The sequence below is a fragment of the Oncorhynchus tshawytscha genome, linkage group LG16 (genome assembly GCF_018296145.1).
Source record: "Oncorhynchus tshawytscha isolate Ot180627B linkage group LG16, Otsh_v2.0, whole genome shotgun sequence".
In the NCBI taxonomy this organism is placed as follows: Eukaryota; Metazoa; Chordata; class Actinopteri; order Salmoniformes; family Salmonidae; genus Oncorhynchus; species Oncorhynchus tshawytscha.
The window spans coordinates 56,330,738-56,356,356 of record NC_056444.1 but is presented as its reverse complement, the minus strand read 5'-3'; the positions used below and the strand labels follow the sequence as shown (position 1 = coordinate 56,356,356).

At 41.5% G+C, this 25,619-nt stretch overlaps 2 protein-coding genes across 2 annotated transcripts in view; one reads left to right on the top strand and one right to left on the bottom strand.

The window, feature by feature from the left end:
* LOC112215967 (synaptonemal complex protein 2) overlaps nt 1-13,462 on the top strand; it is a 61,402-nt gene extending 47,940 nt beyond the window's left edge. Inside the window, exons 38-46 of the mRNA XM_024375497.2 lie at nt 4,510-4,638; nt 4,784-4,951; nt 5,678-5,853; nt 6,513-6,607; nt 6,956-7,055; nt 7,381-7,439; nt 11,624-11,702; nt 12,092-12,148; nt 13,025-13,462. Of these exons, the coding sequence (XP_024231265.2) occupies nt 4,510-4,638; nt 4,784-4,951; nt 5,678-5,853; nt 6,513-6,607; nt 6,956-7,055; nt 7,381-7,439; nt 11,624-11,702; nt 12,092-12,148; nt 13,025-13,096 (935 nt within the window). The 3' untranslated portion in view covers nt 13,097-13,462. The remainder of the gene's footprint in view (nt 1-4,509; nt 4,639-4,783; nt 4,952-5,677; nt 5,854-6,512; nt 6,608-6,955; nt 7,056-7,380; nt 7,440-11,623; nt 11,703-12,091; nt 12,149-13,024) is intronic.
* Nucleotides 13,463-22,156: 8,694 nt separating this feature from the next.
* The window catches only part of LOC112215966 (phosphatase and actin regulator 3-like), a 53,493-nt gene continuing 50,030 nt past the window's right edge, over nt 22,157-25,619 (bottom strand). The window contains exons 8-12 of the mRNA XM_024375496.2: nt 24,765-24,820; nt 24,125-24,186; nt 23,599-23,739; nt 23,175-23,251; nt 22,157-22,788 (exon numbers count right to left, since the gene is read on the bottom strand). Of these exons, the coding sequence (XP_024231264.1) occupies nt 22,773-22,788; nt 23,175-23,251; nt 23,599-23,739; nt 24,125-24,186; nt 24,765-24,820 (352 nt within the window). The 3' untranslated portion in view covers nt 22,157-22,772. The remainder of the gene's footprint in view (nt 22,789-23,174; nt 23,252-23,598; nt 23,740-24,124; nt 24,187-24,764; nt 24,821-25,619) is intronic.

The following is a 25,619-nucleotide window of genomic DNA, read 5'->3' as shown; positions in this document are numbered from 1 at the left end:
TTACTGATTCTAGCATTAGATGTGCTGCTTCCACAAGTCAGTAAATCTACATTTGTTGTTCGCCCAGCTAGCATGGACACTGACAGTTGTGAATCTGATGCAGCCGAAGAGCTACTGCCCCCTTACCCGGGAAAGCACTGAACAACAGACAGGGACGTTGGACCATTTAACCTTTATTTAACTAAGCAAGTCAGTTAACCTGTTGCGTCGAGCCATCCCGGATCCGGGATCGTGAATACAGCCTCAAGCTCATTACCATAACACAACGTTAACTATTCATGAAAATCGCAAATGAAATGAAATTAATATGCTAGCTCTCAAGCTTAGCCTTTTGTTAACAACACTGTCATCTCAGATTTTCAAAATATGCTTCTCAACCATTGCAAAATAAGCATTTGTGTAAGAGCTAGCGCAGCTAGCGTAGCATTTAGCATTAGCATTAGCAGGCAACATTTTTACAAAAACCAGAAAATCATTCAAATAAAATCATTACCTTTGAAGAACTTCAGATGTTTTCAATGAGGAGACTCTCAGTTAGATAGCAAATGCTCCGTTTTTCCTGAAAGATCATTTGTTTAGGAGAAATTGCTCTGTTTGGTGCGTCACGTTTGGCTACCAAAAAAAAACGAAAATTCAGTCTTCAAAACGTCAAACTTTTTTCCAAATTAACTCCATAATATCGACTGAAACATGGCAAACGTTGTTTAGGACCAATCCTCAAGGTGTTTTTCACATATCTCTTCGATGATACATTGTTCGTGGAAATGTGCTTTCCCCTCTGAATCCCGGGAGAAAATGCCTGTGGCTGAAGATTACGCGCCGATTTACACAAAGGACACCGGGCGGACCCGTGGTAAATGTAGTCTCTTATGGCCAATCTTCCAATGATATGCCTACAAATACGTCACAATGCTGCAGACACCTTGGAGAAACGATAGGAAGGGCTGGCTCATTCCCGGCGCATTCACAGCCATATAAGGAGACAATAGAAAACAGAGCTTCGAAAATTCTGCCCATTTCCTGGTTAAAGTATCATCTTGGTTTCGCCTGTAGCATGAGTACTGTGGCACTCACAGATAATATCTTTGCAGTTTTGGAAACCTTAGAGTGTTTTCTTTCCAAAGCTGCCAATTATATGCATAGTCGAGCATCTTTTCATGACAAAATATTGCGCTTAAAGCGGGGATGTTTTTTATCCATAAATTAAAAGAGCGCCCCCTATATCCAAGAAGTTAAGAACAAATTCTTATTTTCAATGACGGCCTAGGAACAGTTAACTGCCTGTTCAGGAGTTTTTTGAGCGAGAATTAAGACGACTTTCGAGTAGTAAGACATGTATAAAGGCAACAGATACCATTTAATAAGAAGGGGCTAGAAGCGTCTTGTATTGTGTGCTACCGAGTGACTAGGACAGGCAAGCCCCATGCTATTGTGGAGGACTTAATTCTTCCTACTGCCGCGGATATGGCTGGGACAATGCTGGGGGAAAAGGCCCAAAAAACTACACAGACAATGTCTTCATCAAACAACACTGTTTCCCAACGCATCAGTGACATGGAGATGTTTTGAAATAATTACTACTTCGCATAAAAGCCAGTGAATACTATGTGTCACAGCTGGATGAGTCAACAGACTTGGCTGGCCTGGCACAGCTCCTGGTATACAGTTGAAGTCGGAAGTTTACATACACCTTAGCCAAATAACTTTAAACTCAGTTTTTCACAATTCCTGACATTTAATCCTAGTAAACATTCCCTATCTTATGTCAGTTAGGATCACCACTTTAAAAGAAGAATGTGAAATGTCAGAATAATAGTAGAGAGATTGATTTATTTCAGCTTTTATTTCTTTCATCACATTCCCAGTGGGGAATGTTAGTTAGTATTTGGTAGCATTGCCTTTAAATTGTTTAACTTGGGTCAAACATTTCGGGTAGCCTTCCACAAGTTTCCCACAATAAGTTGGGTGAATTTTGGCCCATTCCTCCTGACAGAGCTGGTGTAACTGAGTCAGGTTTGTAGGCCTCCTTGCTCGCACACGCTTTTTCAGTTCTGCCCACAACTTTTCTATGGGATTGAGGTCAGGGCTTTGTGATGGCCACTCCAATACCTTGACTTTGTTGTCCTTAAGCCATTTTGACACAAATTTGGAAGTATGCTTGTGGTCATTGTCCATTTGAAAGACCCATTTGCAACCAAGCTTTAACTTCCTAACTGATGTCTTGAGATGTTGCTTCAATATATCCACATAACTTTCCTTTCCTCATGATGCCATCTATTTTGTGAAGTGCACCAGTCCCTCCTGCAGCAAGCAAAGGTGTTCTTCGGCTCTTGCAAGCCTCCCCCTTTTTCCTCGAAACATAACAATGGTTATTATGGCCAAACAGTTCTATTTTTGTTTCATCAGAACAGAGGGCATTTCTCCAAAAAGCAGTTTTGGAGCAGTGGCTTCTTCCTTGCTGAGCAGCTTTTCAGGTTATGTCGATATAGGACTTGTTTGACTGTGGATATAGATACTTTTATACATGTTTCCTCCAGCATCTTCACAAGCTCCTTTGCTGTTGTTCAGGGATTGATTTGCACGTTTTGCACCAAAGTACGTTCATCTCTAGGAGACAGAACGCATCTCCTTGCTGTGCGGTATGACGGCTGCGTGGTCCCATGGTGTTTATAGTAAACTTCTGACCCACTGGAATTATGATACAGTGAATTATAAGTGAAATAATCAGTGTGTAAACAATTGTTGTAAAAAATTACTTGTGTCATGCACAAAGTAGATGTCCTAACTTACTTGCCAAAACTATAGTTTGTTAACATGAAATTTGTGGAGTGAAATTTGTAGAATGACTCTGACCTAGTTGTATGTAAACTTCTGACTTCAACTGTATGTCCATTACGTTTATGGGGGGTCAATTAACAAAGACATCCTCTTCTGCAAACCACTGGAAACCATTACAACAGGAGAGGATATTTTTAAAGTACTGGACAGCTTTGTGACATCCAATGGACTTTGGTGCTCAAGATGTGTTGGTATCTGTATTGATGGCGCAAAAGCCATGACAGGGAGATATAGTGTAGTGGTAACGCGCTTGCAAGCATTTGCTCCCGATACCACTTGGGTACACTGCAGCATCCACCGAGAGGCTCTTGCTGCCAAGGGAATGCCTGACCGCTTGAAAGACATTTTGTACACTACAGTGAAAGTGGTTAACTTTGTTAAAGCAAGGCCCCTGAACCCTCAGTATTTTCTGCACTATGCATTGGAATGGGCAGCGACCATGTAATGCTTTTACAACATACAGAAGTGCGCTGGTTATCAAGGTGCAAAGTATTGACACTTTTTTTAAGAGAGACAAGCTTAAAGTTTTCTTTACTGACCATAATTTTCACTTGTCTGACCGCTCGCATGTTGATCAATTTTTCACACAACTGGCCTATCTGGGTGATATTTTTCTCACCTGAATGATCTGAATCTAGGATTACAGGGACTCTCCACAACTATATTCAATGTGCAGGACAAGTTGGAGCTTTTCTCTGTCTGCATTAACAAGGACAACACACTGGTCTTTCCATCATTGTATGATTTCTTTGTGTGCAAATGAACTCAAACCAAAATTGTTGATTATTATTTGTGCCCTTGTCCTAGCTCTTTGTCACTTCCCATAAGCCGGGTTGTGACAAAGACTCACACTCATTCTTATGTTTAATAAATGTATCGTATAGTGTGTGTGTGTGGCAGGCTTACAATGATGGCAAAAAACAACATTTGAGAGTGCGCTGACCCTGGTGCTAAGGGGGTATGCAGCTGGAGGTTGAATGTTTGAAGGGGTACGGGACTATAAAAAGTTTGGGAAACACTGGATAAGATAGTAGCTGGGAGCTTGCGCAGTCTGATACTTGTGAAATTTCTTTATGACAGTTTGCAGTGGAACATAGAATTGCATGTACTTTCAAAAAAATTGGCGGTGCACTGCGAGCTACTGGTAGCTCTGATCAACCTGTTGGAGACCCCTGAGCTAGGCTAACTACAGTATCTTACTGGCTAGATAGAGCATAACTACATTGCTGGCCAGCTAACGTTAATTAAGTGTAAATGTGATGAGTACAGGGGCGTCTTCATTATGTTTATTCTGTAGAAAAAAAGTTTCTTAAACCTAATGAAACGGGGAAGGACCTTCCTGCATTTGTCCAATAGAAACTCTCGTTTTAGTTTTGCAACTGTTTGGCTAATGATTACACCCCTGGGGTTCTTGGTTGGTGAAGTGTACTTTTGATAATTGACTTATTCAAGTACGCTGTCGCTGGCTGTTGCGATCTACTCACCGTCAAACCACTCCCCCAAACCACTTCCTCTCACGTCGTGACCTAGGGCTGAATGATGTTCTATGAGCAGCCGTAGAGCGCCCTCTTCAGGCAACCATTATAATTGGCAGATAATATCAGTTCACCAGTTTATTGGTCAGGCTCTACTGGTTTGGTCTGGTTCAATCGTTTGATTCCCCTCTCATAGGTCCCTGCACCGGGCGCAAGCGCCACAACTCCCGCCCCTCGTCCAGTAACTCGGAGGAGGAGGGAAAGAGCGGCACACGAAGAGGGAGGCAGGCGGTCAAGATGAGGCCTAGAAAACTGTTTAAACCCAGTGAGAACGACATTTAATATATATATATTCTTTCAACAATATATGGTTTTCATTTTCACATAATTGGAGAACCAGTTCTCACTTCATAAAATAGCCCTTTATTCAACTAATTTCTCTTTCATTCAATTCTTTCCCTCCACTTCAGCAGCCAAGCCCAACCTCCACGCTCAGGCCCAGGCATGGGAGGAACAGAGCAGCTCTGACGAAGAGGAGGAAGAGGAGAAGAAAGGAAATGGAACAAAGGACAGGGCCTCGCTGGCAACCACGAAAATATATCACCACATCCAGAGCAGCAAGAGCGCTCGTGACACAGGTACAGCCATAGATTTGAATAGAACACTTAAATGTGATGCATTTCTATGGGTACAGCGATCTACAAAACCTTAGGACAAACAGCTCCACCTGCCCCCATGGTTTTCCAGAACAAGCTCTAGGTCTCACAAAAGGCACTGCTTTTGAATTCATAGTTATAGTAATGATTAGTCAAACCAACAGCTATATTTATCTTCAAGGTACAATATTCAAAAATCCTGGTTGCTAAAAGCCATTTCCTGGTTGCTAAAATTCTAATAGTTTGTCTAATTTCAGTTTGTGACAAAACAAGCAAGCATAGATAATCATTGTAGCATCTAAACCACTGAAATATATTTTCAATAACCAAAAATATTGTATTTTCATATGTTTGAAACTGGTGTACAAAACCGAAAGTAAAAGACGCAAAAACTAAACTTAAGAATGGGAAGCATAGAAATGGAGCACGTAGAACAGATATACTGCTTCTTAGACTTGCTTTCAATTAGAATGACAGGTCTATAACTCAGATTTCTAGGTGAATTTGATCAGGTCGCCCAAAGAGTTACATATTGCAGCTTTAACTCTGAGCAGTTTGGAGAAGGATGCACTTGCACATCCAGTAGATATGTGTGTGAGATGGGGTGGGTGCTATTGTTAGCATACTATTCCTCTTTATGTGTTTGTTCATGACTGCATGTGTGTGTATTCGTAACTGTATATGCCTACATTTGTGTGTTGTCCCTAGTCATGGACGTTTCTCCGGAGGGGGACCTGAGCCGGGTGGTGTCGTCCCACATGGTGACGTCATCCAGCTGGGAGGCCGACGTGGAGGCCGAGGTGGAGGGTGAGCTGGATCGCTCCCCTCACGACATGGGCAACATGTGTCGCCAGTTCAGCTCCGAGCTCCAGAGGAAATTCCAGGTTGCACCCATAGAAAATAGAATGCTTTTTTAACTTCCCGCTTTACTGCTATGGGTACACTCAATATGGCTTCTGGTCCACCCATCACTGACCCATTGACTTCAATGGGAAGGATATCTATTTATTTGGTTGGACACAAACTCACAGGAGGATATGTTTCTAAACGTTTTTACATTCATGTGGATACAACTATGATTACGGATAGTCCTGAATGATTTGTGAATAATAATGAGTGAGAAAGTTACAGATGCACAAATATCACCTCCAAGACATTGATTATAATGCCCTTTTAGTGTAAGAACTGTTTGTTGGGAGGGAGTTTTTGCCTTCCATGGTGGCATCAGCATGCAGTAAATTAATTAATAGTTAATCCAGGATTTTACAACTTAATGTTAGATTATTCCTTACCTTGAAAGTGGTCTCTGAGCCAGGAGAAACTGTAATCCAGCCACTACAATCTTCAGCTAACTTTAGCCACCACTAGCTAACAATCAATGGAAGTGAATGGGGCATGTGTTCAGTTGTTGAAATTTCCTCCTTTTCAAAATCTCCATATTTGGTTTGATGTCACTTAAAGGTGATTTGGCCTTTGTGAATAGGATTTTGTATTCTATGGGAGACCCTAAATATGTTCTACTTACCTCTGTTACGTGCGTCAGAATCGCTCCAGACGTATGGAGCTGTACACCAAGCAGTCTCTGAAGACCGTCCAGCAGCACGTCTCTTCCATCAGCATGAGAGTTCAAAACTACAGGTTAGTTAGTGTACACTAAATAGTGAACTGGCAACAGCAGGGTTGCTGACATCAATATCTCAGGTGCCACTGACTACCTATGTAACCTTGAGCAAGGCACTTTTAACCCTTTACCTGCCCCAGGGGAGCTGCTCTGCGGCTGACCCTGTGCTGCTCCCAGCCTGTTGTGTGTGGTGGGGCTGGGTACTGTGACAGCAAAAATTACCAAATGTCCATTGTCTCTGTATAATCGACCAATAAAGATTGCATTGTGTAGTATACAAGAATATGTCAATCTGTCAGAGATGCAATCTCTCTTGGTCTCCTCAATATCTCTCCCCTTCCTCCTCCCCCTGTCTGTGTGTGTAGGTCTCAGAAGCTGGAACAGGTCAGGGGTGTTCTGCTGAAGGAGATCAACAACTTGGAGGAGGACGAATCCACTCTAAAGAACATGGAGAAGGAACTGACTGTATAGGATTACTTACATTACATTGACATTGTAGTCATTTAGCAGATGCTCAGTTGGTCGCATGTATGTGGTGGAAACTGACCAGGGCCCTTATAATATGGATATCTGAGTTCCTTTTAAAATGGTAAATCAAACTAGCACAACGAATTTAACATTGTTAAACTCCTACATTAACAGTATTTAATAGTAAAAGGCCTCCCTGACAATGCAGTATACCGGTATTCCAACCCTTTCAGGTTTGGATTGTCTATGGGAAATCCTCCCATGCTTTAGTTGACTGTATGTTGATTTAATCAGTGTTATCAGTTCACTTCTCTCTCCTTAGACATACTGGAGGAAGCAGTCTGTGGCTTTCCATTCCTACCAGGAGAAAGAGACTAGAAGGTGTGTGTGTGTTTTTCTGCCACATTCAGGGAGTGAAAAGTCCCAGGTGGGAAAATGTTGTTCCCCCCCCCCGCTCAAACGGACACACTGCAAAGATTGCAATTTATCCTCTAGTCCTCCCCTGCTCCATTACAAAAGGACCACATAACACATTGTATCATTTTTTTTAACCTGGGGGAAATGAACTGTGACCAAAAATACATGTATCTCTGTTGTGAATGAGGCCGGATCTCTGTCTCAAAAGAACTGAGTTATTTGTTTCTCCTTGATGTGGTCATAGCATGACTATTCACATGATTGTTTAGAACTAAAGAAAAGTATCTCAAACTGGGTCAAAGTTCTTAAAAATTGTGCTAATTGCAATTTTCTACGTTGTAGAATAATAGTGAAGAAATCGAAACTATGAATAACACATATGGAATCATGTAGTAACCAAAAAAAGTGTTAAACAAATCAAAATATATTTTATATTTGAGATTCTTCAAAGTAGCCACCCTTTGCCTTGATGACAGCTTTACACACACTTGTCATTCTTTCAACCAGCTTCACCTGGAATACTTTTCCAACCGTCTTGAAGGAGTTCTCACATATGCTGAGCACTTTGTGGCTGCTTTTCCTTCACTCTGCGGTCCAACTCAATTGGGTTGAGGTTGGGTGATTGTGGAGGCCAGGTCATCTGATGTCACACTCCATCACTCTCCTTCTTGATCAAATAGCCCTTATACAGCATGGAGGTGGGTTGAGTCATTGTCCTGTTGATAAACAAATGATAGTTCCACTAAGCGCAAACCAGATGAGATGGCGTATCGCTGCAGAATGCTGTGGTAGTGGTGCTCATTAAGTTTGCCTTGAATTCTAAATAAATCACAGTGTCACCAGCAAAGCACCATCATACCTCCCACTCCATGCTTCACAGTGGGAACAACACATGCGGAGATCATCCGTCACCTACTTTGTGTCTCACAAAGACATGGAGGTTGGAACCAAAAATCTCAAATTTGGACTCATCAGACCGAAGGACAGATTTTCACAGGTCTAATGTCCATTGCTCGTGTTTCTTGGCCCAAGCAAGTCTCTTCTTATTGATGTCCTTTAGTAGTGTTTTCTTTGCAGCAATTTGACCATGAAGGTCTTATTCAAGCAGTCTCCTCTGAACAGTTGATGTTGAGATGTGTCTGTTACTTGAACTCTGTGAAGCATTTATTTGGGCTGCAATCTGAGGTACAATTAACTCTAATGAACATATCCTCTGCAGCTCTCATGTGGCGGTCCTCATGAGAGCCAGTTTCATAATAGCGCTTGATGGTTTTAGTGACTGCACTTGAAGAAACTTTCAAAGTTCTTGAAATTTTCCAGATTGACTGATCTTCATGTCTTAAAATGATGGACTGCTGTTCTTGCCATATTATGGTCTTTTACCAAATAGGGCTGTCTTCTGTATACCACCCCTACCTTGTCACAGTGCAACTGATTGGCTCAAATGCATTAAGAAGGAAAGACATTCCACAGATAACTTTTAACAAGGCACTACTGTTAAATGATATGCATTCCAGGAGACTACCTCATGAAGCTGGTTGAGAGAATGCCAAGAGTTTGCAAAGCTGTCATCAAGGCAAGAATAATATATATATTCTGAATATATTTTGATTTGTTTAACACTTTTGGTTACTACATTATTCCATATGTGTTATTTCATAATTTTGATATAATTTTGTATTTATTATACAATGTAGAAAATAGTAAAAAATAAAGAAAAACCCTGGAATTAGTAGGTGTGTCTACACTTTTGACTGGTACTGTATAAGGGTGTATATACAGTTAAAGTCAGAAGTTTACATACACCTTGCCCAAATACATTTAAACTCAGTTTTTCACAATTCCTGACATTTAATCCTATAAAGAATTTCCTGTCTTAAGTCAGTTAGGATCACCACTTTATTTTAAGAATGTGAAATGTCAGAATAATAGTAGAGAGAATGATTTATTTGAGCTTTTATTTCTTTCATCACATTCCCAGTGGGTCAGAAGTTTACGTACACTCAATTAGTATTTGGTAGCATTGCCTTTAAATTGTTTAACTTGGGTCAAACATTTCAGGGAGCCTTCCACAAGCTTCCCACAATAAGTTGGGTGAATTTTGGCCCATTCCTCCTGACAGAGCTGGTGTAGCTGAGTCAGGTTTGTAGGCCTCCTTGCTCGCACACGCTTTTTCAGTTCTGCCCACAATTTTTCTATGGGATTGAGGTCAGGGATTTGTGATGGCCACTCCAATACCTTGACTTTGTTGTCCTTAAGCCGTTTTTCCACAACTTTGGAAGTATGCTTGGGGTCATTGTCCATTTATTTGGAAGACCCATTTGCGACCAAGCTTTAACTTCCTGACTGATGTCTTGAGATGTTGCTTCAATATATCCACCAATATTTTCCTTTCCTCGTGATGCCATCTATTTTGTGAAGTGCACCAGTCCCTCCTGCAGCAAAGCACCCCCACAACATGATGCTGCCACCCCCGTATTTCACGGTTGGGATGGTGTTCTTCAGCTTGCAAGCGTTCCCCTTTTCCTCGAAACATAACATTGGTCATTATAGCCAAACAGTTATATTTTTGTTTCATCAGACCAGAGGACATTTCTCCAAAAAGTCTGATCTTTGTCCCCATGTGTAGTTGCAAACCGTAGTCTGGCTTAGTCACCCTCCTGCACTACCTGTTCACCCATGACTGCGTGGCCAAGCATGACTCCAACACCATCATTAAGTTTGCTGATGACAACAGTGGTAGGCCTGATCACCGACAACGATGAGACAGCCTATAGGGAGGAGGTCAGAGACCTGGCAGTGTGGTGCCAGGACAACAACCTCTCCCTCAATGTGAGCAAGACTAAAGGAGCTGATCGTGGACTATAGGAAAAGGAGGGCGGAACAGGCCCCCATTAACACCGACAGGGCTGAAGTGGAGCGGGTCAAGAGTTTCAAATTCCTTGGTGTCCACATCACCAATGAACTATCATGGTCCAAACAAACCAAGACAGTTGTGAAGAGGGCACAACAACACCTTTTCCCCCTCAGGAGACTGAAAGATTTAGCATGGGTACCCAGATCGTCAAAAGGTTCTACAGCTGGACCATCAGGAACATCCTGACCGGTTGCATCATCGCCTGGTATGGCAACTGCACAGCATCTAACCGTAACGCGCTACAGAGGGTAGGGCGTACGGCCCAGAACATCACTGGGGCCATGCTTCCTGACATCCAGGACTTACATACTAGGCAGTGTCAGAGGAAGGCCCCAAAAATTGTCAGACTCCAGTCACCCAAGTCATAGACTTTTCTCTGCTACTGTACGGCAAGCGGTACCGGAGCGCCAAGTCTAGGTTCAAATGGCTCCTTAACAGCTTCTACCCCCAAGCCATAAGACTGCTGCTGAACAATTAATCAAATGGCCACCCGAACATTTACATTGACCCCCCCCCTTTGTTTTTACACTGCTGGTACAATGTTTATTATCTATCCATAGTCACTTTACAAATGACCTCGACTAACCTTTACCCCCTGTATATAGCCTCATTGTTATGTAATTTTCTTGTTACTTTTTTAGATTTTTTTTTTACTTTAGTTTATTCAGTAAATATTTTCTTAACTCTTTTTCTTGAACTGCATTGTTGGTTAAGGGCTTGTAAATAAGCATTTCCCGGTGAGGTTGTTGTATTCGGTGCATGTGACAAGTGCAATTTGATATGATTTACTAGTTTGATGGTTGTAACAATCGCCCCATATTATCAAACTTATTTCATTTCAAACTTTACCGTTCTCTAGTATAGGCTACTTATCGTAATGAACGATATCAGCAAAATTCCTGCAATAAGTGATCAGTATGGTCAGTGTCAATCATTTTCAGTTTATTGTCCTAGTTCCAACCTGACTTCTCTACTTTAAACAATGCAACACCACTGTGAGGTCATGTCCCTGATACATTCATGTCCCTCATTGTTTTTTTATTATTTATGAACAACTGGTGTTTTTTTATTTACAATACAACAAAAACACACGTGATAGTGGTAAAGGTTTAGTATTTTTATATTTCATTTTCTCCTCCCTCTCTCTCCCACTCGCACGCTCTCTCTCACCCATGGCTCATTTGCTCTTTCGTGTGCTCTTCTTCACCTTTTCGTTCTTTGCCCTCCTCAGACTGCAGAGCCTCAAGAGTACCTTCCAGACCGATGTGTGTCACAGCCTGGAGTACGAGGAGAGGATCTTCACCTCTCAGGTGTGGATCATCCAAACTTTAGCGCTAGACTTCATCTACACTGTAGCCTCCTGCTTCATATAAACTGTAGCCCACTATGTTGATCATAAACACAACAATTCCATACAGCACAAGTACAGTGAATAGGGAAAGAGGAACAGCCGACCCACAAAATCTAAAGTACATGTCACCTTGTGTTTTGATCAACATGCATTCCTTATGTCTTACAGGCGTACCTGTTACAATGTTTTTTACCAGAAACTCAGCTCATCTGAGCTCAGTTTTAAGCAATAGGATTTCAGTCCTGTGTTGTGCAGTATGGCATTATGCTTATCCCCATTTTCTCTGCCGTGTGCCACTGTGAAGAGTTCAAACCTTAACAAATATTTGTTGTCACCCACTGTTTTCAGATGTGCCTGATGAGGAAAGACATGAAATCAGTTCAGGACAGACTCTTCAAGGAAATGGTTAGTGGAAATGACAGTTGTGACTAGGCAAGGCACTAAAAAACAATTAGACCCATGTCTCTTTCCACCGCACGGCATTAAATCCCCCTAAAAAAAAATCTGTCAGTTTAAGCTAGAGATGTGTTTCTTTGTAATGGATGCATCTCAGTTCACAACACGTTTGTCATACCATGAGACATCCCGAAAATTGTCTGTAGTGTCCGAACAGGTTCGGCCCACAAACTATTGTGACCCCTATGGAAAGATGAGGCTCTTACGACCCCCACAAGAGTCTTGGGACTTGTCTGAAGTCGGTACAGCTGATATGCCAACTTCTGTCTGTAGCGTCCAAACAGTTTGGGTTACACACTAATATGACCCCTCTGTGGAAAGGTGAGACTCTCACGAACACGTCGATTGTTTTGCTCTAGGATGCCCACAGGCCTCACAAGACTCGTCTGAAGGTTACCCGGCACCAGTTGAAAAAATGAAAGAAAATCTGGAGACTGTTTAGTGCCACAAATAAGGGGTTAAATACATGTAGAAAATAAAATATATATATACACTTCAGAACAAACTTCCTTCAGATTTTGGTGGGGGACAATCTGTTATTCAATCCGTTTGTATGGGCTAATAGCAGTAAGGCCAAAAATATATTTTTTTATAAAATATACTTTTTTATATACTTCTAGGGGTCTTAAAATTAAAAATCAATTAGCTAAATTATGTCCTTCAATTTTAGGAGAACCCCCCAGCTTAGATTTATGGGATATTAAAGAGGTCCCTCTTTTGAAAGTCCTACTCAAGTGCTACCTTTTATTAGCGCAGACTGAGACTGCATCCCCTGAGATGTTGCAAGTGTATTTGAGGGCTGTGTTTTTGTGTGTCTCTCCTCAGCAAGACGAGGAGATAATGAGTGTGAGGAGAGGACTACAGGCTCTTTTCCTGCCAGAGGGTCCAAGATTTTAAACCCAAATCAAGTACCTCTGCACATTTATAAGATATGTTTGTGTTCTGTGAAGTTTGCCCGTCATTCTACGTTAGCTGTAATCAAATTTAATATATTAAGCATAAGTTAAAGAAATATATATACATGCCTTATTTAAATTATCAAATGTGAATTTATATTAACATTTATCAGATCATTTTTGTATTTTTGCAGTGATGTTTGACACTAATAACTTTTTATAGTTTTAACTGTCTCTCCGTAAGAGTAGTATTTTCAATATAAATAATGCATTTCTGTGAACTTTGTTTGAATGGCATTTTATCTGTACAAGGTTGCCTGCTATTTGTTTGCTGTTAAGGTTGCCTAAGTTTATTAAACTTTTTAAAACAAAAATGTGTATTCAGAGAAACCATAATGTACCTTACTTGGCATGGAAAGATGAAAGCAGTATGTCAACATATTCAAGTTATTCTTATGGACAAATATCAATTTCAGAATCGGTTATTATGCTCTACAGTGCATTTGGAAAGTAATCAAACCCCTTGACCTTTTCCAAATTTTGTTACGTTACAACCTTATTCTAAAATGGATTAAATAAATTTAAAAAGTCCTCAATCTACACACAATCGCCCATAATGACAAAGCAAAAACTTGTTTTTAGAATTTTTTGCACATTACAAATAAAAAACATACCTCATTTACATAAGCACTAAGACTCTTTGCTATGAGACTGGAAATTGAGCTCAGGTGCATCCTGTTTCTATTGATCATCCTTGAGACGTTTCTAGAACTTGAATGGAGTCCACCTGTGGTAAATTCAATTGATTGGACATGATTTGTAAAAGGCACACACCGGTCTATATAAGGTTCCACAGTTGGGAGTGCATGTCAGAGCAAAATCCAAGCCACGAGCTCAAATTAATTGTCCATAGATCTCCGAGGCAAGATTGTGCCGAGGCACAGATCTGGGGAAGGGTACCAAAACAATTATGCAGCATTGAAGGTCCCCAAGAACACAGTGGCCTCCATCATTCTTAAATGGAAAATGTTTGGAACCACCAAGACTTCCTAGAGCTGGCCGCCCGGCCAAACTGAGCGGGGGAGAAAGGCCTTGGTTCAGGGAGGTGACCAAGAACCCAATGGTCACTCGGACAGAGCCCCAGAGTTCCTCTGTGGAGATGGAAGAACCTTCCAGAAGGACAACCATTTCTGCAGCACTCCCAACAAATCAGTCCTTCATGGTAGACTGGCCAGACGGTAAAAGACATGACAGCCCACTTGGAATTTGCCAAAAATGCACTTAAAGTACTCTCAGACCATAAGAAACAAGATTCTCTGGTCTGATGAAACCAAGATTGCCGATTTTCACGTCTGGAGGAAACCTTGCACCATCCCTACGTCGAAGCATGGTGGCGGCAGCTTCATGCTGTGGGGATGTTTTTCAGCGGCAGGGACTTGGAGACTAGTCAGGATTGAGGGAAAGATTAACAGAGCAGAGCACAGAGAGATACTTGATGAAAACCTGCACCAGAGTGCTCAGGACCTCAGACTGGGGCATAAGTTCACCTTCCAACATGACAACGACCCTAAGCACACAGCCAAGACAACACAGGAGTGGCTTCAGGACAGTCTCCGAATGTCCTTGAGTGGCCCAGCCAGAGCCCGGACTTGAACTTTATCAAACATCTCTAGAGAGACCTGAAAATAGCTGTGCAGCGAGCCTCCCCTTCCAACCTGACAGAGCTTGAGAAGATCTGCAGAGAAGTGGAGAAACTACCCAAATACAACTGTGCCAAGCTTGTAACGTCATATCCAAGAAGACGCAAGGCTGTAATCGTTGCCAAAGGTGCTTCAACAAAGTACTGAGTAAAGGGTCTGAATACTTATGTAAATGTGATATTTCCGTTTTTTTAAATACATTTTCAAACATGTCTAAAAACCTGTTTTTGCTTTGTCACTGAGGTATTGTGTGTAGATTGATGAGGGAAAACAAACATTTAATCCATTTTAGAATAAGGCTGTAACAATGTGGAAAAATTCAAGTGGTCTGAATACTTTCCGAATGCGCTGTATGTTAGGGCTCACCAAACCTGTTCCTGGAGAGCTACCCTCATGTGGGTTTTCGCTCCAACCACAGTTGTAACTAACCTGATTCAGCTTATGGGTCTTTCTATAAACGAGGGTACCAGTGAGCATTTCTTGTAGTGAACATCTGTTTGGAGCTGTTAAAGTCATTAATAATAATTAGCCTTTTTTTCACATGAATACATTTAGGATATAAAAGGGGGGACATAGATACATTCAACATAATTAATGAGTTGAATCACCCATGTTTAAACCCTTTCTCATGCTTGGAGTCTTCATAAAACACTACCTTTCTTTCCTTAGATTTATGATACTGCTGTTTCTCATATCATATACTAAGCATTTATCAAGTTAATTTACACATTGAATTTGATCCTGTAAAATTCCTGAATATTGCTGTTGGACTCTTGTATGGAGATCTCGGAAGTGCACTTACCTCGTAATGTTTCGTATCTCCCTATGTTACGGTGTGAAAACAGTTTATGGGCACACATATCCCAAATAATGTATGGATTGCAAAATCTAATGCTTCTAACAGAAAGACCAACTTTAACCAGATTAATCAAATAATGCATAATAGTTATTTGATGCCCATTAGATGTCTAGCTATTTAGTTACGTGGGGAAAGGATTTTCTGAATGACAGTCGAGCAGGTGTGATACTGCACACGATTGAACAGCAACCAAAGTGCGGGAATTAATGTTGATCTGGAGAATTAACAAAACATTTGTCTGTTACGGTAGTCAAGATAATTAGCCTATGTCATGGACAACATTGTCAAGATTCCTGAGGTAAGATTACGGTTCATGTAAATTTAGATTTTGTTTTCCAAATTAAAATGGAGCAATCGGAACATGAAAACAGCTTCTTTATTCATTTTTTAATTGAAATATTAAAGGCTTGTTTTTTGTTTTTCTATAGAAAACCCCCAAAACAACTTGATATTTAGATTTTCACATGGGTGGGGTTAAATGTGGAATACATGTCATTGGTTAAGTGCACAGCCAACACTTTCTGTCCTTTCAAAGTAGGAGTTCACCCTTCTAACACCATTCTATGAATCTTAATTAATCGAGCTCAAGTGCCAAAATAAGGTATGATTTCTTCAATTCTGCGTAAGATTTAGTGTGACTGCTGTTACAGTAAATGGTTAGCTGACTGGTATATCCTAGGTATCTAACAAACCATTGCTAATCTTGTTCAATGATGCCATGCAGCCAAAACAACAGTATCTATTGCTAGACTAGAGATATTCCCATAGCTATAGTTAGTCAGTGGTTGCACATCTAACTAGCTGGAATTAAGGGTGTGAATAGTAGACATGTTAAATATATCCTTTCACTGTATACAGCAGGTCTTCAGCTACTCAGAACTGTCTGATTAGCCTGATAGGGTGCGTCCAGCTTGCACCTGTGCAAATCCGTGTGTATAGAAATGGAATGAAAAATCCAACCAATGCCTCAAGTCGTGCAGTAGATCCACCACATACCCGGAGGATTGTGGGGTCCTGTCCAGGATCAGCCCCTACCCCTAGACACTTGTGGAGATCTGAGAGGATTGGACAGGTGTCAGCAATACCGCTAAAATTCCACCAAGCCTTTTAGAGGGTAAGGTGCAGCTCTCACCATGTCACCACCCATCAATCCCTCTCAGATCTCCACAAGTGTCTAGACTCTGGGCAGTAGGGGCTAGGGGTTGTTTCTGGGAAGGCCATGAGTATTATGGTAGTGCGATCAGTCAGTCTGGCACGGTATAACATTGTTAAAGGGGCAGTGCAGTTAAAAAGGTGATTTTCCAGTTTTTTTTAATGATATTTCCACACACAACATGAGGTAGGGCCAGGTTGATATTAGAATCGCAATGTTTTTCCATGGCAAAAATTCAAACACTGAGCAGAGCAAACTCTTTAGTCCGTTAAAAATCTGCTGTATGTAAAATAGTGTGCTATTGCTAGTAAAATAAATAAATGTGACTGGATGACAACATAATGTTTGTTTCCAACATTAGGGCTGTTTTCCTAAAGAAGTTAAATTCGCTAAGTGTTTTGATTCCTTGCCACGATACAAACGAGTATCGCGATACTGGTATCGTTCCGGCCCTACTATAAGGTCAAAATAACACTGAAATTGAGAAAATTATAATGTTCAGGTGGTATGGAAATTTTGGCCCACATGTTGTCACAACAATGTGATCTGAATATAATAGACCAATGACTGTTCATCTGGGTAAGGGGGTGGGCTCTTGACCATCCTATCAGCCAATCAGGGCTGTGTATGTAAATATCTTAATGTGTTTCCTAATGCGCACATGATCAGACTGAGCATTTCAAGGGCCAAAGGAGTCTCAGGGAAGTTACTCAGATAATTTATTTTCATTAAATCATTTATTAGACATACAGTGATGATTTAAAAAATAAAATAACAAAGACTGCATGGGGGCTTCAATGGCTGTCAAATACTTACTTCCTCTGTCCTTGGGAAAATATAAATTGCATATCAAATCAAATTGTATTTGTCACATGCGCTGAATACAACAGGTGTACAGTGAAATGCTTATTTACAAGCCCTTAACTTCTTATGGCTGAAGGGGCAGTATTGAGAAGCTTGGATGAAAAGGTGCCCAGAGTAAACTGCCTGCTCCTCAGTCCTAGTTGCTTATATATATATATATATACTGCTCCAAAAAATAAAGGGAACACTAAAATAACACATCCTAGATCTCAATGAATGAAATATTCTTATTAAATACTTTTTTCTTTACATAGTTGAATGTGCTGACAATCACACAAAAATTATCAATGGAAATCAAATTTATCAACCCATGGAGGTCTGGATTTGGAGTCACACTCAAAATTAACGTGGAAAACCACACTACAAGCTGATCCAACTTTGATGTAATGTCCTTAAAACAAGTCAAAATGAGGCCCCCACGTGCCTGTATGACCTCCCTACAACGCCTGGGCATGCTCCTGATGAGGTGGCGGATGGTCTCCTGAGGGATCTCCCAGACCTGGACTAAAGCATCCGTCAACTCCTGGACAGTCTGTGGTGGTGGATGGAGCGAGACATGATGTTCCAGATGTGCTCAATTGGATTCAGGTCTGGGGAACGGGCGGGCCAGTCCATAGCATCAATGCCTTCCTCTTGCAGGAACTGATGACACACTCCAGCCACATGAGGTCTAGCATTGTCTTGCATTAGGAGGAATCCAGGGCCAACCGCACCAGCATATGGTCTCACAAGGGGTCTGAGGATCTCATCTCGGTACCTAATGGCAGTCAGGCTACCTCTGGCGAGCACATGGAGGGCTGTGCGGCCCCCCAAAGAAATGCCACCCCACACCATGACTGACCCACCGCCAAACCGGTCATGCTGGAGGATGTTGCAGGCAGCAGAACGTTCTCCACGGCGTCTCCAGACTCTGTCACGTGCTCAGTGTGAACCGGCTTTCATCTGTGAAGAGCACAGGGCGCCAGTGGCGAATTTGCCAATCTTGGTGTTCTCTGGCAAATGCCAATGTCCTGCACGGTGTTGGGCTGTAAGCACAACCCCCACCTGTGGACGTCAGGCCCTCTACCACCCTCATGGAGTCTGTTTCTGACCGTTTGAGCAGACACATGCACATTTGTGGCCTGCTGGAGATCATTTTGCAGGGCTCTGGCAGTGCTCCTCCTGCTCCTCCTTGCACAAAGGCGGAGGTAGCGATCCTGCTGCTGGGTTGTTGCCCTCCTACGGCCTCCTCCACGTCTCCTGATGTACTGGCTTGTCTCCTGGTAGCGCCTCCATGCTCTGGACACTATGCTGACAGACACAGCAAACCTTCTTGCCACAGCTCGCATTGATGTGCCATCCTGGATGAGCTGCACTACCTGAGCCACTTGTGTGGGTTGTAGACTCCGTCTCATGCTACCACTAGAGTGAAAGCACCGCCAGCATTCAAAAGTGACCAAAACATCAGCCAGGAAGCATAGGAACTGAGAAGTGGTCTGTGGTCATCACCTGCAGAACCACTCCTTTATTGGGGGTGTCTTGCTAATTGCCTGTAATTTCCACCTGTTGTCTATTCCATTTGCACAACAGCATGTGAAATTTGTCAATCAGTGTTGCTTCCTAAGTGGACAGTTTGATTTCACAGAAGTGTGATTGACTTGGAGTTACATTGTGTTGTTTAAGTGTTCCCTTTATTTTTTTGAGCAGTAATATATATATATATATATATATTATTAGTATATTTGGATAGAAAACACTCTGAAGTTTCTAAAACTGTTTGAATGATGTCTGAGTATAACATAACTCATAAGGCAGGCAAAAACCTGAGAAAAAAATCCAACCAGGAAGTGGGAAATTGAGGTTGGTCGATTTTCAACTCAGCCCCTATTGAAGTTACAGTGGGATATTGGTAATCTTGCACTTCAAGGCTTCCACTAGATGTCAACGTCTTTAGAAACTTGTTTGAGGCTTCTACTGTGAAGTGGGCCAAATGAGAGTGGATTAAGTCAGAGGTCTGCCAGCAGTCACACGCTGGTCACACGCATTTCACGAGAGGTATCTCCCGTTCCTTTGCTTTTCTGAAGAGAGAGGAATTCTCCGGTTGGAATATTATTGAGGATTTATGTTAAAAACATCCTAAAGATTGATTCCATACATCGTTTGACAGGTTTCTACGGTCTGTAACGGAACTTTTTGGACATTGTCTGCAACTAGTGAACGCGCTTCGTGAGTTTTGATGTTTACCAAACGCGCTAACTAAAGTAGCTATTTGGACATAAATTATGGACATTATCAAATAAATCAAACATTTGTGGGCCTGGGATTCCTGGGAGTGCATTCTGATGAAGATCAAAGGTAAGTGAATATTTATAATGTTATTTCTGACTTCTGTTGACTCCAACATGGCAGATATATGCATTTGTTCTCTGAGCGCTGTTCTCAGATTATAGCATGGTTTGCTTTTTCCGTAAAGCTTTTTTGAAATCTGACACAGTGGTTGCATTAAGGAGAAGTATATCTTTAATTCCATGTAGAACACTTGTATTTTCATCAACATTTATGATGAGTAATTTCTGTAAATTGTTGTTGCGCTCTGCAAATTCACCCGATGTTTTTGGAACTTCTGAACATAACGCGCCCAATGTATACTGAGATTTTTTGATATAAATATGAACAAAACATACATGTATTGTGTAACATGAAGTCCCATGAGTGTCATCTGATAAAATGAATCACTAGCCTTTTGATCTTCATCTCTATTTGTGCTTTTTGTGACTCCTCTCTTTGGCTGGAAAAATGGCTGTGTTTTTTGTGGCTTGGCTCTGACCTAACATAATAATTTGTGGTGCTTTTGCTGTAAAGCCAATGTGAAATCGGACACTTGTGGAATTAACAAGATTACCTTTAAAATGGTATAAAATACTTGTATGCTTGAGGAATTTTATTATGAGATCTGTTGTTTTGAATTTGGCGCCCAGCACTTTCACTGGCTGTTGTCATATCGATCCTGTTAACGGGATTGCAGCCCTAAGATGTTTCTAACCATCAATTCCGTGTTAAGAAAATATATATTTTTAAATGAGATAAGAATAACAAATGATTAAAGAATAGCAGTAAATAACAATAGTGGGGCTATATATAGGTGGTACCGGTACAGAGTCAATGTGCAGCTGCACATTGTGCAGGGGTGTTGAGGTAATATGTACGTGCTTTCCGTTCGTCCCATTTATTTTCCAGCGATTGAACGTTAGCTAGCAGGACGGAAGGCAAGGGCAGATTAGCCACTCGTCGCCTGCTCCTCACAAGGCACTGATAGCTCTCTGCGAAATCTGTTTCCTTCTCCTACGAATAACGGGGATCTGGGCCTGGTCGGGTTTCTGTATTATATCCCTCCCTCCAGTTTGAGGTGAGCAATCGCAGTTCCGATGTCCAGAAGCTCTTTTCGGTCATAAGAGACGGTAGCAGCGACATTATGTACAAAACAAGTTACGAGCAATGCAAAAAATAGCATTGTTGGTTAAGACGGTTAATAAGACGGCAGCCTTCCCTCCAGCGCAATCACATTTCATTGATTCGTCACATCCGTTGTCAACCCATTGGATGAGATGGTCAGCAGTCCTTCCACGCTCACCTTCTTATCCAATGGGTTTTGAGACAGTTGAGGATAGAGGACGTGAGGAATCAAGGAAATGCAATTGAGATTCTCCCCTTCTTTCGCCCATTCCTCACCTCCCTCTCACAGCACATTGGGGGAGAGGAGTGAAGGTTCCTCCCCATAGGCTACAATGCACTTAAGGCGAGACAAGCAGTGGAGGAAACAAGGACAAAGGAAGCAATAATTTGACAGCTAGTTTTCAAACACACACACACAATGCTTGAAGGGTTTACTGATTATAATGATTATTATTGTCAATGATTTGACAGAACCCATTGTATTAGTATATGATATTATATCAACTACTAAAACATAAAAATGCTGTTTATCTTTTTAATTCTTCAGGAATGTTTAGCATGGCTATAAATGATAGAGAAGTTGACTAAAGAAACGTTCAGTGTCCATGTTTCTTGTGACATGTAGATGTTTTGTTGTTGCTAGGTGGAGTTATGGTTTTATTGTGCCTACCTAGACATTTATTCCTGTAACTACCCGTGAAGCTGCAAGAAAATCGTATATCAAACCATTGACATTTTTACCCTGATGTCACATATTGGCCCCTATATTTCTAGAAAGACCCTTATCAACTCGGTAATTATTAGGGTTGGAGCGAAAACCTACAGGACGGTAGCTCTCCAGGAAAAGGGTTGGAGAGCCCTGCTGTATATTATCTCATATTGCCTGTCAGACCCATGAATCTCACATTCACTCTGCTTACTACGGTATCTTGCTACTTTCTGAGCAATACAAAGGGGAAGGCTGGATTGAGGCTTTTACCTGTTCAGCTACCTAGCAATCTGTTTATTAATACTTTAAAAAAAATGGTGATTACCAAAAATAAGATGCATACATTGTTTTTTGAAGACCTTGTATTTTGAAGACAAGTAGTGCTTACAAAGGTTCTCTCTTGAGTGAAAACATTGACAGTCCGGTTCAGATTGACAGATACAGTTGGTACGAAATTCACCCACGGCCGACCACACAGTCCCCCCCTTCCCCCCATCCTCCTCAAGTGACACGTTATTAAAAAAAAAAAAAAAGGTGAAGCTGGTCACATGCACAACGTCATCTTCCCTGTACGCATTCAACCACATTCTCAAAGGAGTCAGTTTGAAAAAACACGCACACACAGGCATTGTTCTTCCCTCAGCTCCATCTTAACCGACGGGCAGATAGACGGAGTCCGAGTTCGAGGTTCTGTCTTTAGTCTTCTTCCTCCAGTCAGCTCCCACGTTGGAGACACAGCCTCCGGGATTCACTGTCACACCCCCAAACATCACCGTCTGTCCACCTCTCCTCGACGAAACCTCGGGGCGCGCTGGAGGAATTGAGGACACCCTGCAGAGAAAGGAATGGGCTCTGGAAGAATGTCCTCCGGGCTCCGGCAGTTTCTAACCGCCACCGACGCAGCAACCGAAAATTCTAGGCTCAGCATTATTTCTTCACAGAAGAAACACCCCTTCGTATTCACGGCCTGTGGAACCTACAAAAGGAGAGGGAGGTGAAAGAGTGAAGGGGGGTGATCGTGAGCACAGAAGGTGCCTTTGTAATCACTCCAGTTATGATTACAGCTATTCATCAATCTTGGGCTATTTTTAGCACAGCTTTGTGTGCCGGGTGAGTGGGGCCGCTCTCCTTAGGTCACTCACAAATTGACTAGAGGATCTTCGTTTACCGCACATGCTTAATTGGGGACAGACAGCATTTGTCATTTCTCTTGCCAATATCAGGCCCACGGGAAGGTAAGCAAGGACTCCCCTCCTCCCCCTTTTAAGCATGCACATCGATCTTTAGCTCTGTGGATCTTTTCTGGGGAGCTAAAAATAGAGGCAGCCGCAGCAGAGAATAGAAGCAATCACACCCACTTACCTTGTGAGGTGCTTGCTCGAGGCGTGCACCTCCATCTCGGTGCTTTTGAATTCGTTCAACTCCTTTCGGATAGCCGCCTGTGGAGGAATACAACGAGCGTTAGACTAGAGAGCATCCTTTAAGCGGAGACGGACATCGCACATTGACCCACGAAAATTGTCACGTAGCTTGAGAGAGTAGTAAAAAGAAAATACGACAAGGTCTTAGCCATAACAGTGAGACATGCTGGCGCTATGGAGGTGGTAGCAAGGACAACGATGTGCTTTCACAGTTCCAGAACTCAATGCTTTTAGGCCTTTAATAAATAGGCCCTACATCACAACATGCTCTGATAAGGGTATGTGCCAGTCACTTTAAGTGGTGAATGTGAAATGGAAGAGATGCTGCAGAAGGGTTCCTTGTTTTTGACACCAATGACACGCACCTTATCGGCTGCAGAGAGCCTGGTCCAGGGCTTGTCTGCTCTTCGGTCGTAATCCTGAGCTTTGGCCACCTCTACATAGTCACTGAAACGGATGAGAATCTTTCGGTCCCGTAGCTCGTCAACTGTGGGCCGCTGATTGAGCTGAAATACACCATTGGGAACAGAGAGGCATTGGTATGAATGAGTACAGTCATTTGACAGGCACGTGTTTGGTTGAATAAGGACTACATTAGCTACCCATGTTTGACTTTTTCCTGTATTCATTTGTGATTTTGCATCAAAATGCTGCTCCCAGAAAAGTAACGATTTTGCCATACAAGGTCTTTTAGGACCAATGTACATATTTTTATGTTCTTATCCAGAGCAAAATAAATATGTATCTAGTGCACAGCATGAGTTTAACACAAAATATACAAACAGAACAAGTACTAGTCAGAAGAAATAAATCTGTCAGCAGGTTGCATTACTGTAATATTACACTAATAATACTAGAGTAATTAATTAGTATAATAATGGTGTAACATACCTTTCTGTTGAGCCGCTGTTTGATCTCCCTCCTCTCTTCTTGTTCTGTCTGGTCATTTCTCTCTAAACCAAGGAGAAGAAAATAATTAGTGATATGACAAAGACACTGATAAGAACACTTGAGAGGTTGGAAAACACATTTCCCAATAATGATGTCACTTGTTTTAATCACTGTTTTCCCTCTAATCCACATAACAGTGATATCACTGTTTGACCCTAAACCTTATCTACTGGTGAAAGAGTGTCCCACTGTGTTCCACTCTGACTCTAGAGACACAGATTAGGCTTCAGACATTACGAATGAAGTCTAATCCATGGGGATATATTTGAAAGTTTAAAACATAATTCCTTACAGGAGTGTGAATCTTGTTCCACTGAGGGTCAGATCCAGATCCTAATAAAATTGTCTCCTGAGAATGCCATCACCAACATTTTGGCCAACATCAAGTTGGGTTATGTATGTTCGGCCTCCTGAATTTTACATGAGTGAATGTATTTATCATAATACATTTATGTAGGCTTATTGTCTACCTTGGTAGATTTATTCAGAAATTGTGCATGAATTTCACATAGCTTAATGAAAAAAAAAATGTATATATATATATAAAAATAGCAGATATTAAAATAATTTTACAACTCACGTTTTAGGATATTCCGACTCTCCAACTCTTCCACATTTGGTCTCTGGCTGAGTCTCCTGCGAAAAAACACCAGAACCACGTTCTGAACCATTTTCGATTCAAGCTTCGTCAACATCAAAGAAGTAACTTTTAAACCAAGTCCGCCGGATCAATTCTTCTCAATGTAGTCGTTCTATCGGGAAACTCCCTGTCTTTCCATCTCGCGTCTAGACCCCGACTATGATGCTTTGGTAGAGACACTCCCCACATCTGGAATACCCACAGACGTGCAATTTTTGGTATTTTCCGTTATACTACTGTTGAGCTCTGGCTGCCTTATACTATTGTCTCAAATCTTTAAATAATATAGAGAGACTAGGAACTCTACTGTCATCTGCTGTTTCCTGTGCAGCTGCTCGCTTCACTGTCATCCCTTGCAGTCTACGCGACACAGACACGCAGCAACCTTTTTGAACTGGGTCGTGATGTGCTACTCAGACTGCCTCCTTTTTCCGACTGCATGCATAATTTGTTGTCAGGAGGAGGTGCATACGAGATTTCCGCTTAAGGTATCCCCCATTGCTATTCAGACAATTACATTTCTCATTATCACAAAGCTGCTTCTTTTTTTACAATTTACCTACAGTAAAATAGGTTACAATTACCCTATCTTGACTCGCCTATCAAAATGTACTTCTGACATTGGTAGCTACACATCTATATCACAAACTGGTAATTAAACAATCCAATTATTTTATTTAATAATGATTGCATATGAATAAGATCATACAATAGAAAATAATAACTCATTCACGTTTGCGTATACCTCACTATCAACGCTTCAAACAATCCACATAAACCAAAATGGCTTTGGAG